This window comes from Dysidea avara, chromosome 6, assembly GCF_963678975.1.
Source record: "Dysidea avara chromosome 6, odDysAvar1.4, whole genome shotgun sequence".
Taxonomy (NCBI): domain Eukaryota; kingdom Metazoa; phylum Porifera; class Demospongiae; order Dictyoceratida; family Dysideidae; genus Dysidea; species Dysidea avara.
Window position 1 is genome coordinate 19,204,045 of NC_089277.1, and position 12,695 is coordinate 19,216,739.

General features: G+C 36.9%; 1 protein-coding gene across 1 annotated transcript in view; it reads left to right on the forward strand.

The window, feature by feature from the left end:
• Nucleotides 1-12,695, forward strand: part of LOC136257781 (uncharacterized) — a 119,843-nt gene that overhangs the window by 29,168 nt on the left and 77,980 nt on the right. Inside the window, exons 6-7 of the mRNA XM_066051090.1 lie at nt 4,196-4,315; nt 5,437-5,559. Coding sequence (XP_065907162.1) covers nt 4,196-4,315; nt 5,437-5,559 — 243 coding nt within the window. The remainder of the gene's footprint in view (nt 1-4,195; nt 4,316-5,436; nt 5,560-12,695) is intronic.

The window sequence follows — 12,695 nt, forward strand, 5'->3', positions numbered from 1 at the left end:
AAGGCAGTAGAAGAATTGCAAGTAGTTGTAAATTGCACCTTCATACAATTTTGCTATTCTCATTGTACACCACTGTGTACAAACTATACGTACAATGTTTGCAGTACTTACAAGTACTTAAAAGTACTTTAAGTACTTTAAGTACTCAAGTACATACAAGTACTTAGTGAAGTACTTGAGTATAAGTACAAGTACATTGGGGAAATTAAGAAAGTATTTAAGTAAAGTACAAGTACTTTCAAGTTTGTACTTAGTGTACTTAAGTATAAGTACTCATGTACTTGGCCCCATGTCTGCTCATAATGATGCTAAAGTGCACCAAAGTACTTACTTTACTAGCCATGAATTACATAACTATAAAGTAGTGAATATGCTCATAGAACTATAATGGCTAAATCCAATAAGTGCCACACCCTGTGCTATATGTGACATCGTGCCAGGTTTCTATTATCAAGCAATCAATATAGCAACCTGTGACCATCTTCATTCAATAAAAATATAAACTACTTTCTTTCCAATTCCATGCCTTAACTTTACCTTATTCACAAAACTAAAACCCATAATTGACCCTGAAAAGTGTCACTAAATAGTAGAGGAGATAACAAACTTTATAAAAGCAATCTGACGATTTCTGGAAATTCCTGGAAAGCAGTAACAAGAAATGGAGATAGTATATCAGAAATATACTCCCTTGAGGCTTCTAGGAGGGATATATATTACCTTCATTTCTCGTTATACATTCCGGAGTACTGATAGCAGTTTTATTCACCTTCTGTTTCATTGGAAGTAGTGTGTGTGTGTGTGTGTGTGTGTGTGTGTGTGTGTGTGTGTGTGTGTGTGTGTGTGTGTGTGTGTGTGTGTGTGTGTGTGTGTGTGTGTGTGTGTGTGTGTGTGTGCATGTATGTATATATACTAGTAAATTAAAAATTATAAATTTAAAAATGAAGTAGGGATCCAAGCAATAAAAAGTGGTGAAACAAGAGATGAACAATGGTATAGTAAATACAGCATAGCTTGGTGGGAAATCCCTACTTTGGCACGGTATAGAAATTATTTTGTGTTCAATGCCAAAGTAGGGATTTCCTCACTGAGCTATGCTGTAATTACTACCATCGTTCATCTCTTGTTTCACTACTTTTTATTGCTTGGATCCCTACTTCATTTTTAAATTTATAATTTTTAATATACTAGTTTGTTTAGTTTTTTGTTAAGGCATACAGCTAGCTATACTGTTCTATTAGGGTGACTGATATGTTAGAGTATCTCGAGTCAACCTGCAAAGATGTGCGTTTTTCCATAAGGGGGGCATGGTAATCATGGTTTCGATCGATTATTAGAGTATCTCGAGTCAGCCTTCCAATTTGAAGGTGTGTGGTCACTGAAATACAGCTAGCATAAAGGGGTGTGTCATCGATAGATCGATAATGTATATAATAAAGAATGGGCATGATCTTGTGACCTATTGTGAAAGCTATCTAATACCGGTACCTCTGTACAGTAGTGCGCAATCTAAGCACCTTAAATAATCTTGTGGCATCTATTATGCTGCTTAGAGAAAGTGTTGATACAGAAAATTAATGCCTTGATAAGGTTTCGTTGGATGATAAAGAAGACAAGCAGCCTGATTGAAGATAAAAGAAAAGACAAGGCGCAGAGAGCACACACTTGTCGGAACCCCAAAAGGCACATCCCACTGGTAAGTTTGTTATTGTGGCATAAAATGGTGGCCGTGCACTACTTTGTTTTGCCTCTAGACTTGCGACTGTGGTCAGTCAGGCAGTCAGGCAGTCAGGCAGTCAGTCAGTCAGTCTAAAATTCAAGTTTTGGTGATTTTTAAAATTCTATATCTGGCCACCTGTAAATGTTTTGTTGTGTTTAATGCTGTTTTATGTATTATATGGACTAGTACTATTCTGTAAAGGTGATTTTTGTCTTGTAAGATATCTGTAGGATGCTTTTCAAAGGCGGAATTTGGGCAGTGCACGAAAATTTCACCAGGATCCCTACTTAAATGGTACGACCGTATCATTTTATATATATATATATACCGCTTTCGCATTTCTGATCTACGAAAAGCCAGTGTATATCACATAATTATATATTAAAAATTATAAATTTAAAAATGAAGTAGGAATCCAATCGATAAAAAGTAGTGAAACAAGAGATGAAAGATGCTAGCTATTACAGCATAGCTCAGTGGGAAATCCCTAATTTGGCATGGTATAGCAATTATTTTGTGTTCAATGCCAAAATATTAATTTCCCACCGATACTCACCCACCCATATTAATTTCCCACCGATACGTACTCACCCATATTAATTTCCCATCCTTTCCCATTAATTTCCCTAATTTAGCATATTATTTTCTAATCCTAGCTATGCTGTAATAGCTAGTATTGTTCATCTCTTGTTTCACTACTTTTTATCGCTTGGATTCCTACTTCATTTTTAAATTTATAATTTTTAATATACTTGGTTGTTTAGTTTTTTTGATAAAGCATACAGCTAGCTATAAACATGTGACCATTCTATTAGGGTGACTGTTGTATTAGAGTATCTCGAGTCAGCCTGCCCAAATAGGGGCATGACTTCGATTGATTATTAGAGTATCTTGAGTCAGCCTTCCAACGTGAAGGTGTGTAGTCACTGAAATACAGCTAGCATAAAAGAGGTGTGTCATCATGGTTGTGGTTTCAATCAATAGATCGATAATGCATAGAATGAAGAATAGGCATGATCTGGTGACCTATCATGAAAGCTATCTAGTACCGGTACCTCCGTACAGCAGCCTCTGTCATACATTATATCAGTAAGGAATATATAATCTATGCCTCCATACAGTAGCGTAGTCTAAGCGCCTTGAATAATCTTGTGGCATCTATTATGCTGCTTAAAGAAAGTGTTGATATGGAAAATTAATGCCTCGATATGGTCTCATTGGATGAAGAAGAAGACAAGCAGCCTGATTGAAGATAAAAGAAAGACAAGGCGCAGAGGGCACACACTCGTCGGAACTCCAAAAGACACATCCCACTGGTGAGTTTGTTGTTGTGGCGTAAAATGGTGGCTGTGCACTGCTTCGTTTGGCCTCTAGGCTTGCAACTGTGGTTAGTCAGTCAGGCAGTCAGTTTAAAATTCAAGTTTTTGACAATTTTTAAAATTCTGTATCCGGCCACCTGGAAGCATTTTGTTGTATTTAATTGTGCTGTTTTATGTATTATATGGACTAGTACTATTCCGTAAAGGTGATTTTAGTCTCGTAAGATATTTCTAGGATGATTTTTAAAGGCGGAATTTTGGGCGGTGCACGAAATTTTCACCTGGATTCCTACTTAAACAATACGACCGTACCATTTGATTACACTGACTCAGGAATTTTAATGAGATATACAACTGTAAACCATGCACATATCTTGTTAACTCAAAGATATTGCACAGTTAGGTGATCATAAATCACATTGACGTATTCCAAGAAATTATCATATTTCTTTGATGTCCTTGTTTTCCCTCTCTGCTATAATATAGCCATGCTTCTTATGATTAATTGTAATATTCGGTTTTTGGTATTATAAATGTTTTTAGAGGAGCTATTTTGTGAAAGCTATCAGTTTACTGTAGCTCTATATTACTGTTTTGAATCCTAGACACAGGGGCGTACTGAGGGGGGTTTCCAGGGGTTTCAGGAAACCCCTTTGGATTTTACATACTACTTGAAACATTAAGAAATTGAAACTTCAGGTTCCAGAATGTGGAATTTATCACACATTTTTAAACTTTTATCTTAGTTAAATAATAGTTTCGCAACATTTATAGCATTGTTCTGAATTATGTATGATTTTGTTGAAAAGATCAAGATACTCTAATAGAGCAGTCAGGTAATATAAACTACTCTAATATAACAGTCACTTTGCTGTAGTGGAAACCCCTTTTCAAAATTCCTGTGTACACCCCTGAGACACCTGGCAATATGTCTAGTATAGTAGTTGTATGTGACAGTGATCAATTTTAACTACAAAATTTTCCATAGTATACATTGATGCTTATTGTTTCACTACAGTTTAATACATGAATTCCTCCTTGTCAATTGACAAAGCATATAAATATACTAGAATAACAAAATGATATTGTCATGATGGTTGAAAGTCATGTGATGTAAGCTAATACTGTTACATGAGTGTCTCCTAATATTATGCAGATATAAATGAGTGCAGTGAATTAAACAAATGTGCTCAAATTTGTCACAATCACGATGGATGGTATCGTTGTTCCTGTAACGAAGGATACATTTTGAAGTTTGACTTTAAGAGCTGTGCAGGTATCCATATACATATTAAATGTTGATCAATTCTGTGATGATTAATGCAACTAAGTTAACTGAATGTTCTAATGTTATTACATGTATTCACATACACGTGAATTTCAGACTGATTCTCCAGAAACTACTGTATCTGCTAATTTACCATTAAGTTTTATGGGAACCTCTGAGTATATGCACACATCCTTTGTTCATTATCTTCATTTACAACTAGACAATCTTGATGTTGAACATGATGGGTTATCATGTTGATATAACATTAAATTTTAAACCAGGAGGCACATGCAATTTTTACACAATTTTTCCATAGAAGTGTACAATTCCAGGCCAAAATTTCAAACTAATGGCATGCTCCTACATTGAATTATGGTGATTCACAGTCATAAAAGTGGATGTGTGTGGAAGCCTTGTTTTGTCAAATTCGGTCACATATATACAGTGTGTCATATGATATCTACTACCGTGGATTAAAACCTTCATGATTAGTGGAGAAAGAAATAAAACACAAAGGAGTACAAAGGATACATGTATGCATTATAACTGCAGAAAGGCACACCTTGTAGCTGTTGTGGTAGACTGAAAGGCACACCTTGGATGCAAGTGACATTGAACAGGGAACTACTTTTGACAAATAATCCAAATTTTTGTGACACAGTAGAAGCCCTCATCTTGGAAAGTCTGGCTCACAATGTTGTTCAAATATCATACGTAAATGTGCATAGCACAGAATGTATGCTAAACACATATGTTCATGTATGTAAATGACTTGACCTTAAAATGTGCACCAGGATTTTTAGGAATGTGTTGTATTTACACTACACCAGCCTGAATATCTAACTGAATAACAGCAGATGCAGTATTAGTCAGCTTGAGTTATGCTTGTCTTGGCAATTGACATTTGATTAGTCAGCTGTCAGCCAATCAATTAAGCAGTAGAAAATTCATCAAAGAAAAATTTTACTCCCCTGGTACACTTTAGGTCATTTATGCTATAGTTTGTGCTCATGACAATTAATTTATTCCTTTGGCAGAACCTCAATTAAGTTCTTTGTAATCCCTACATAATTAAGCATTACCATACTTGTTGATAGTTTAACATACATATTTCCATGTTATTACAGATATCAACGAATGCTTTTATGACAATGCTGGTTGTATGCATAACTGTAAGAACACAGATGGATCTTATGAGTGCACTTGTTATGAAGGATTCAAATTGCTTTCTGATAAGCACAACTGCACAGGTGATAAGTGTAGTATCATTGTACGTATATCCATTAATTGTAACAATCATAGCTTTTTTTAAAAAACTAATGTCTTGCTACTGTACTAATCAAAAGAAAATGAAACTATGCACATAACCAGACAAGCACAATCTACATTATTTTCTAATTAAAGTGACTTGGAACAGTTTTATTATGATTAAAGTACCTGAGCCTGTATACCAGAAGGCCTTAGAAAGGCCTAAGATGTTTATATTAACTACACTAAGTATGTTTGAAAAGTAGGAGAAAGAAGAAAAAATCCATGACTGGACCTGGGCAGCCTCGAACCTGCAGCCATCCGATTAACGCTCGAACGCTTACAGGAGTCCGCCAGGCGGTCAGGATATTTTCTTATTGCTATTTTCATGTATTTGTATCCATAGGAACCCTAGAAAGTGACTTATTATCTCTAAGTACCCCAAGTGGAACCAAATGGACATTGTTTTATTATGATTAAAGTACCTGGTAAAGACAGAGTTTCATAAGACTTTGATAGTGTTGTTTAAACTATCACATTAGCAGGGAGCAGGGCCGCCGACAGGGAAGCGGGGGCAACTGGGGAATATTGTCCTGGGCCCCACTTTGTAAGGGGCCCCAAGGGGGCCTCCAGGGGCCTCATACAGTAGTAGCTGTCCCATAACTACTTATCCACACGTAGCTACAAAAAAACAACCGTACAACAGTGTATATTTTCCCTGTAGACTCGAAGATACATAAGAATCCGCAGTACAAGAGATACCATCCAAGCTCAATGAGATCCATAGCAATCCAGTGCAGTAATGGCAGCAAACCATTACTTGTAATATATATTATAAGGTGCCTATATAGACAGTGTGACTTCTACATAAGATCAAGATACTCTAATAGAACAGTCACCCTATTAGAGCAGTCAGGCAAATATTCAGTTATAGAATCTAGTAACTGTTAAACAAACAGTCTGGCATAGGGTACAAATTTTCCTAGGTGGTATGTATTTGGCAGAAAGCTTGCTGTAAAATTCAAACTTGAGATGCCCTAATGCAGCAATTCCCCTAGTACAACAATCCAATAAAATTATAATTATACTGTGATAAATTATTAAAATCACTCCCTCTCAGTGAGTCTAATTTTCAAAATTTCCTGGGGGAATTCCAAACCCCCTAGCTTAGCATGCTTCGCATCTGTCAGTAAACTTATCAGTTAGTAGCTAGTGGTTTTCCTTTAGTTATATTATAGTCAGCTTGTTCTTGTAAAATCACTCTCATATTCAATCGCAGGGAGTCTAATTTTCAAAAATTTCCTGGAGACATTACCCCAGACCCCCCTACATGCTACAACTGTCAATAAACTTATCAGTTAGTAGCTTGTTAGCTAAGCTTGTTCTTTAAAATTGCTCTCACATTAAATCTCAGAGGGTCTAATTTTCAACATTTCCCTAGGGGGCATGCCCCCAGATCCTCCTATGTTGGCATGCAAATATCAATAAGCTTACCAGTTAGTAGCTTGTAGTCTAGTAGCTAGTTAGCTAAGCTTGTTCTAGTAAAATTGCTCTAATTTTCAATCTCAGATAGTTTAATTTTCCTGGGGGCATGCCCCCTAGCTTGGTTTTTCGATTAGTAGCTAGTTTGCTTTTAGTTGTAGTCTAGTAGCTACTTAAGTAAGCTTACTCTTGTAATGTTCTTTTGTCTGCTTTTCTTTGTTGGAACTTATGAGTTATAGCTAGGGGCCCCACTTCTAAATTTGCCCTGGGCCCCCTAAATCCACTTGGTGGCCCTGGAAGGGAGGCTATTCTATTAAAATTATGATACGTAAACACAGGTCATCAAAGGATTCAAAGAGTTTGCCGTGTGTTATTATTATTACAAGCTTTGTAAACTACTTTCCAGATATGACTGTTGAACTTTGTATGGGTAAACTATAGTAAATAAGCAGCATTTGTATTGAAGCCAATTTATTTTTAATACTCTCCTTCACCTGATTATGGCGAATTTAAAAACAAAAGTTGTTTCAACTCTTTGTATGACATGGGTAAAGCTAACATGTGAATTAAAGCCCTAATAAGAAAAGTAGTTCTGGACAATGATACAAATGTCTAACCAGCACCACTGAGCAAAGCATGAAAGATGAGTTCACTTTGAAGGGCTAAACTTGAAACTCATGCTGCATGCATTTCTGTGAATCCCAGTTGTTGTAAAGGGTAGAGAACAAAAATGCTTCATAGGTTCTGTTAGTACAAGGTGCTTTATGGTGATAGCTTACTTTTTTCAGACAAAGAAAAAACATGGCAGAACAATTTGGAAGCTGTTTCGAGCCACCTTGAAATTCTGAAAAGTTTACAAATGGTAATGTGTCATGCGGCCCAAAAAGCCTAGGTGAATAGACAAGATGTGATTTTGATGCATTCGTAAAGATGTGATTATATATCTGAATGGAATGAATTTTACAGTAGAATTGCCCACCAAATATGGCAGTCCACTTGCCAAACTTGAAGGAAATTTCCTTAGTCAATCCTGATATACGAGCAACCAAAGTTTCATTTTTTCTTCTACTGCTTTTTCTTTTCACACACTTTGTTTTGCACAGTGCACACATTTCAGTCAAGAAGTTGGTAACTCTAAACACAAATACTAGTACCATTCACGGAGTTATGACCGACTATTTGCATAATAAATTTTGTCATACCTACAGGGTAAATTGCTTTATGGAATGAGCTGAAAATTGGTTGGTAGATAGTATAGTCATCATAGGAGTGCCTTTTGGAGGAATCTAGATAAAGAACATGGAGTTATACAGCAAAACCACACTTATGAATCAATTATGTTATCAACATTTGTAAATAAAAATTCATTATTTTTATGCCTGCCATGCAAACCTCTTAGGGAGGTGAGCTGAAAATTGGTATGTAGATGGAGTAATCATCATTGAAAGTCCTTTCAGTGGTATAGAAGAGTTAGATTAAAGTTACTGCATTGTAATGTGAAACAAACTGTGTGTAGATCAAAATATTCTAATAGTAGAGTCACCCTATTAAACCTATATATTATGTTGATAAGCTACCTTATTTGACTGGTAAACTATGTAACAAGTCACCCACTACATATATAACATGTCATCCCATAGAGTGTTCAGCTACATAACAAGTTATCCTGTAGAGAGTTCAGCTACCATAATTTACTTTGCTTTGGTCATAAAATATACAGAAATTGTATGAAAATACTTTACATGAAATTTTTTTGTACAATTATATCTTAGAGATACATTAACTGTGTGACTTACACCCTTTAATGTTGTAGCTCAACTAGGACACAAAGAATGTGGCTAAATCAGTCTAGTGATATAAGAAATCAATATACTCTAATAGAGCATTCACATAAAACTAAATAGATCTGGTTCACTGTAAATCACACAAAACTATTTTTTACAGGAATAAAAATTTTATCAAGACATCAAGACACACGGTAGTATGTCGTGCGGCCCAAGAAGCCGGCGCGTAACACCCGTGAGTATATTGACAGGAAGAAAGAAAACGCAATTTTCGCACCTCCGTAGCTCTGTGCTTCCTTGATGAAACAAGACGATTTTTGCTGTGGACATGCCCTCCAACTTTAGCACTCCACATTCCAAATTTGAGCGAAATCGCTTCACGCGTTCCCGAGATATGTGACTTCAAAAATTGGCTCAGTTTCTTGGTTTTTTTTTTCTTCTTTTTCTTGTCGCACACTTACAAAAACTGCTATAAAACGCGAACGCCACATCCGATTGCCTTGAAATTTGGCACACAGAAGGGGAATATAAAGGCGCATCTCGGTACCAACTTTGGCTGGAATACGATAAACAGGCAAAGAGTTATGAGCGATTATTCACGAAAAATAACACCAATATGTTGTCACGCCTACAGGGTAAACCGCGTATGGGAAGAAGCTGAAAATCGGTGAGTGAATAGGTTAACTATTGAACCTCAAACCTTTTGTGGTTTGAAAGAAATCGAGCTAAAAAACAGGAAGATACAACGAAAAAACCAACAGTAGGCATTCCAGTATCCGAGATTTTTTAATAAAAAATTTCTCCGTATATTCCCCAATAGAACCCTGGCACAAAACAACAACTCGCGTTTAACTTGGGATTGCTCCGTAGTCCGAGCTCCAATGAGGATGAAACTCGCTATGGGGTTTGTCCACATGCTGATCATCATGAAAATCTTAGTTTTGTCGTGCGCGTTACATATAAGTAAGTTTTGTGTTCTTTTGTAATCTTTTTAAGCCTTGTAATGTATGTAGAATACTTTAAAATTTAAAAAAACGTAGTGTCGGGTGGAAGGTAGTCACTGGTGCTTACTTTAAAGTGCGTAGTTACTTCGCTCGGGTTAGTGATTTTCAGCTCCAGAGCAATTTTCTGATGGCTGTGTCATCAGCTCAAAAATACAAACCATTTCAAAGTCGGCATAACAATGCCATAATTGAAACCACAACTCCACCTTAGGTATTGTTGTATCATTGTGGCACCTCCACTTTAGTTGTTTACCTTTATAAGTTGTTAACTTGATGTTTTTACTTACTTGAGATAGCCTCTTGCCTGTGGGTATATACCATTGTATTGAGAAGTGTGCAGTAGGTGAAACATATTTGCTCACTACAAAGCATACAAAGATCGCTGAGATCCGATAACATCTGAAGTTACTCTCATTATATGTACAAACTTGCAGCTAGAAGCAACTGCAGTTTCACAACAGTCCAGATTGCTAGATGGCTTCCTGATTTAATTGTGCCAATTTTCCCTTTAAAATATATGGGGAACCCTGGAGAAAAAATGTACCTTTTTTTCAGTTTTAAAGCAATGTGCATGCCAAAGTAGTTAATTCCAACCCAACGAACTATATATTTCTGAGATCGGCAATCAATACTCTATCTATTGAGCATATAAGAAGTCCATTTTTCCAAAGTTTAAAAATCGGGCTGGAATGCCTACCAACAGTGTGTAACAATTATGCAATCAAGATTAGCTAATAAAAAAAAACGACTGCTTGCCACGCCTACCAGATAAACCGCTTGGGGTAATGCTTTGAAAATCGTTGTACAGATGGAGTAATCATCTTAGAAAGGCTCATCAATGGTGTAGAAGAATCAGACTTAAAGCCACGGAGTTATAACACGAAATCCAACTTGGTGCAGCAAGTGCGAGATCGAGATACTCTAATAGAGCAGTCATCCTAATAGAGCAGTCACACTGCATGAAGAGAATTCAAGAGATCAGCTAGAAACAAGTAACCTGTATAGAGATCAGCTACACACGAGTCATCCTGTAGAGAGATCAGCTAGAAGAAGTTACCTTGTAGGGAGTTCATGCAACTATGGAAAGAGATAGTCCAGCTAGAAGAAATCACCTTGTAGAGTTCAGCTACAAAGAAACCACCATGTAGAGAGTTCAGCTACAAACAAATCGCCCTGTGGAGAGATCAATAGAAGAAGTTACCTTGCAGAGAGTTCAGCTACAAAGAAACCAGAGTTCAGCTACAAAAAAATCTCCCTGTAGAGAGATTAGCTAGAAGAAGTTACCTTGTAGAGAGTTCAGCTACAAAGAAACCATCATGTAGAGAGTTCAGCTACAAACAAATCTCCCTGTAGAGAGATCAGCTAGAAGAAGTTACCTTGTAGAGAGTTCAGCTTCAAACAAATCACCCTATAGAAAGATCAGCTAGAAGAGGTCACCTTGTAGAGAGTTCAGTTACAAAGAAACCACCATGTAGAGAGCTCAGCTACAAACTAGTGACCTTGTAGAGACATCAGCTAGAAGAAGTTACCTTGTAGAGAGTTCAGCTACAAAGAAACCATTCTTTAAAGAGCTCAGCTGCAAAAAAATCACCTGTACAGAATTCAGCTACAAACAAATCACCCTGTAGAAAGATCAGCTAGAAAAAGTTACCTTGTAGAGAGTTCAGTTACAAAGAAACCACCATGTAGAGAATTCAGCTACAAACTAGTGACCCTGTAAAGACATCAGCTAGAAGAAGTTACCTTGTAGAGAGTTCAGCTGCAAAGAAACCATTATTTAAAGAGCTCAGCTGCAAACAAATCACCTATACAGAATTCAGCTACAAACAAATCACCCTGTAGAGAGATCAGCTAGAAGAAGTTAACTTGTAGAGAGTTCAGCTACAAAGAAACCATCATTTAGAGAGTTCAGCTTCAAACAAATCACCTGTAGAGAGTTCAGCTACAAACAAATCTTCCTGTAGAGAGATCAGCTAGAAGAAGTTAACTTGTAGAGAGTTCAGCTACAAACAAATCACCCTGTAGAGAGATCAGCTAGAAGTTACCTTGTAGAGAGTTCAGCTACAAACAAATCACCCTGTAGAGAGATCAGCTAGAAGTTACCTTGTAGAGAGTTCAGCTACAAACAAATCACCCTGTAGAAAGATCAGCTAGAAGAAGTCACCTTGTTGAAAGTTCAGTTAGAAAGAAACCACCATGTAGAGAGTTCAGCTACAAACTAGTGGCCTTGTAGAGACATCAGCTAGAAAAGTTACCTTGTAGAGAGTTCAGCTACAAAGAAACCATTCTGTAAAGAGCTCAGCTGCAAACAAATTGCCTGTACAGAATTCAGCTACAAACAAATCACCCTGTAGAGAGATCAGCTAGAAGAAGTTACCTTGTAGATTGTTCAGCTAAAAACAAATCACCCTGTAGAGAGATCAGCTAGAAGAAATTACCTTGTAGAGAGTTCAGCTACAAAGAAACCACCATGTAGAGAGTTCAGCTACAAACTAGTGACCTTGTAGAGACATCAGCTAGAAAAGATACCTTGTAGAGAGTTCAGCTACAAAGAAACCATTCTGTAAAGAGCTCAGCTGCAAACAAATTGCCTGTACAGAATTCAGCTACAAACAAATCACCCTGTAGAGAGATCAGCTAGAAGAAGTTACCTTGTAGATTGTTCAGCTAAAAACAAATCACCCTGTAGAGAGATCAGCTAGAAGAAATTACCTTGTAGAGAGTTCAGCTACAAAGAAACCACCATGTAGAGAGCTCAGCTACAAACTAGTGACCTTGTAGAGACATCAGCTAGAAAAGATACCTTGTAGAGAGTTCAGCTACAAAGAAACCATTCTGTAAAGAGCTCAGCTGCAAACAAATCACCTG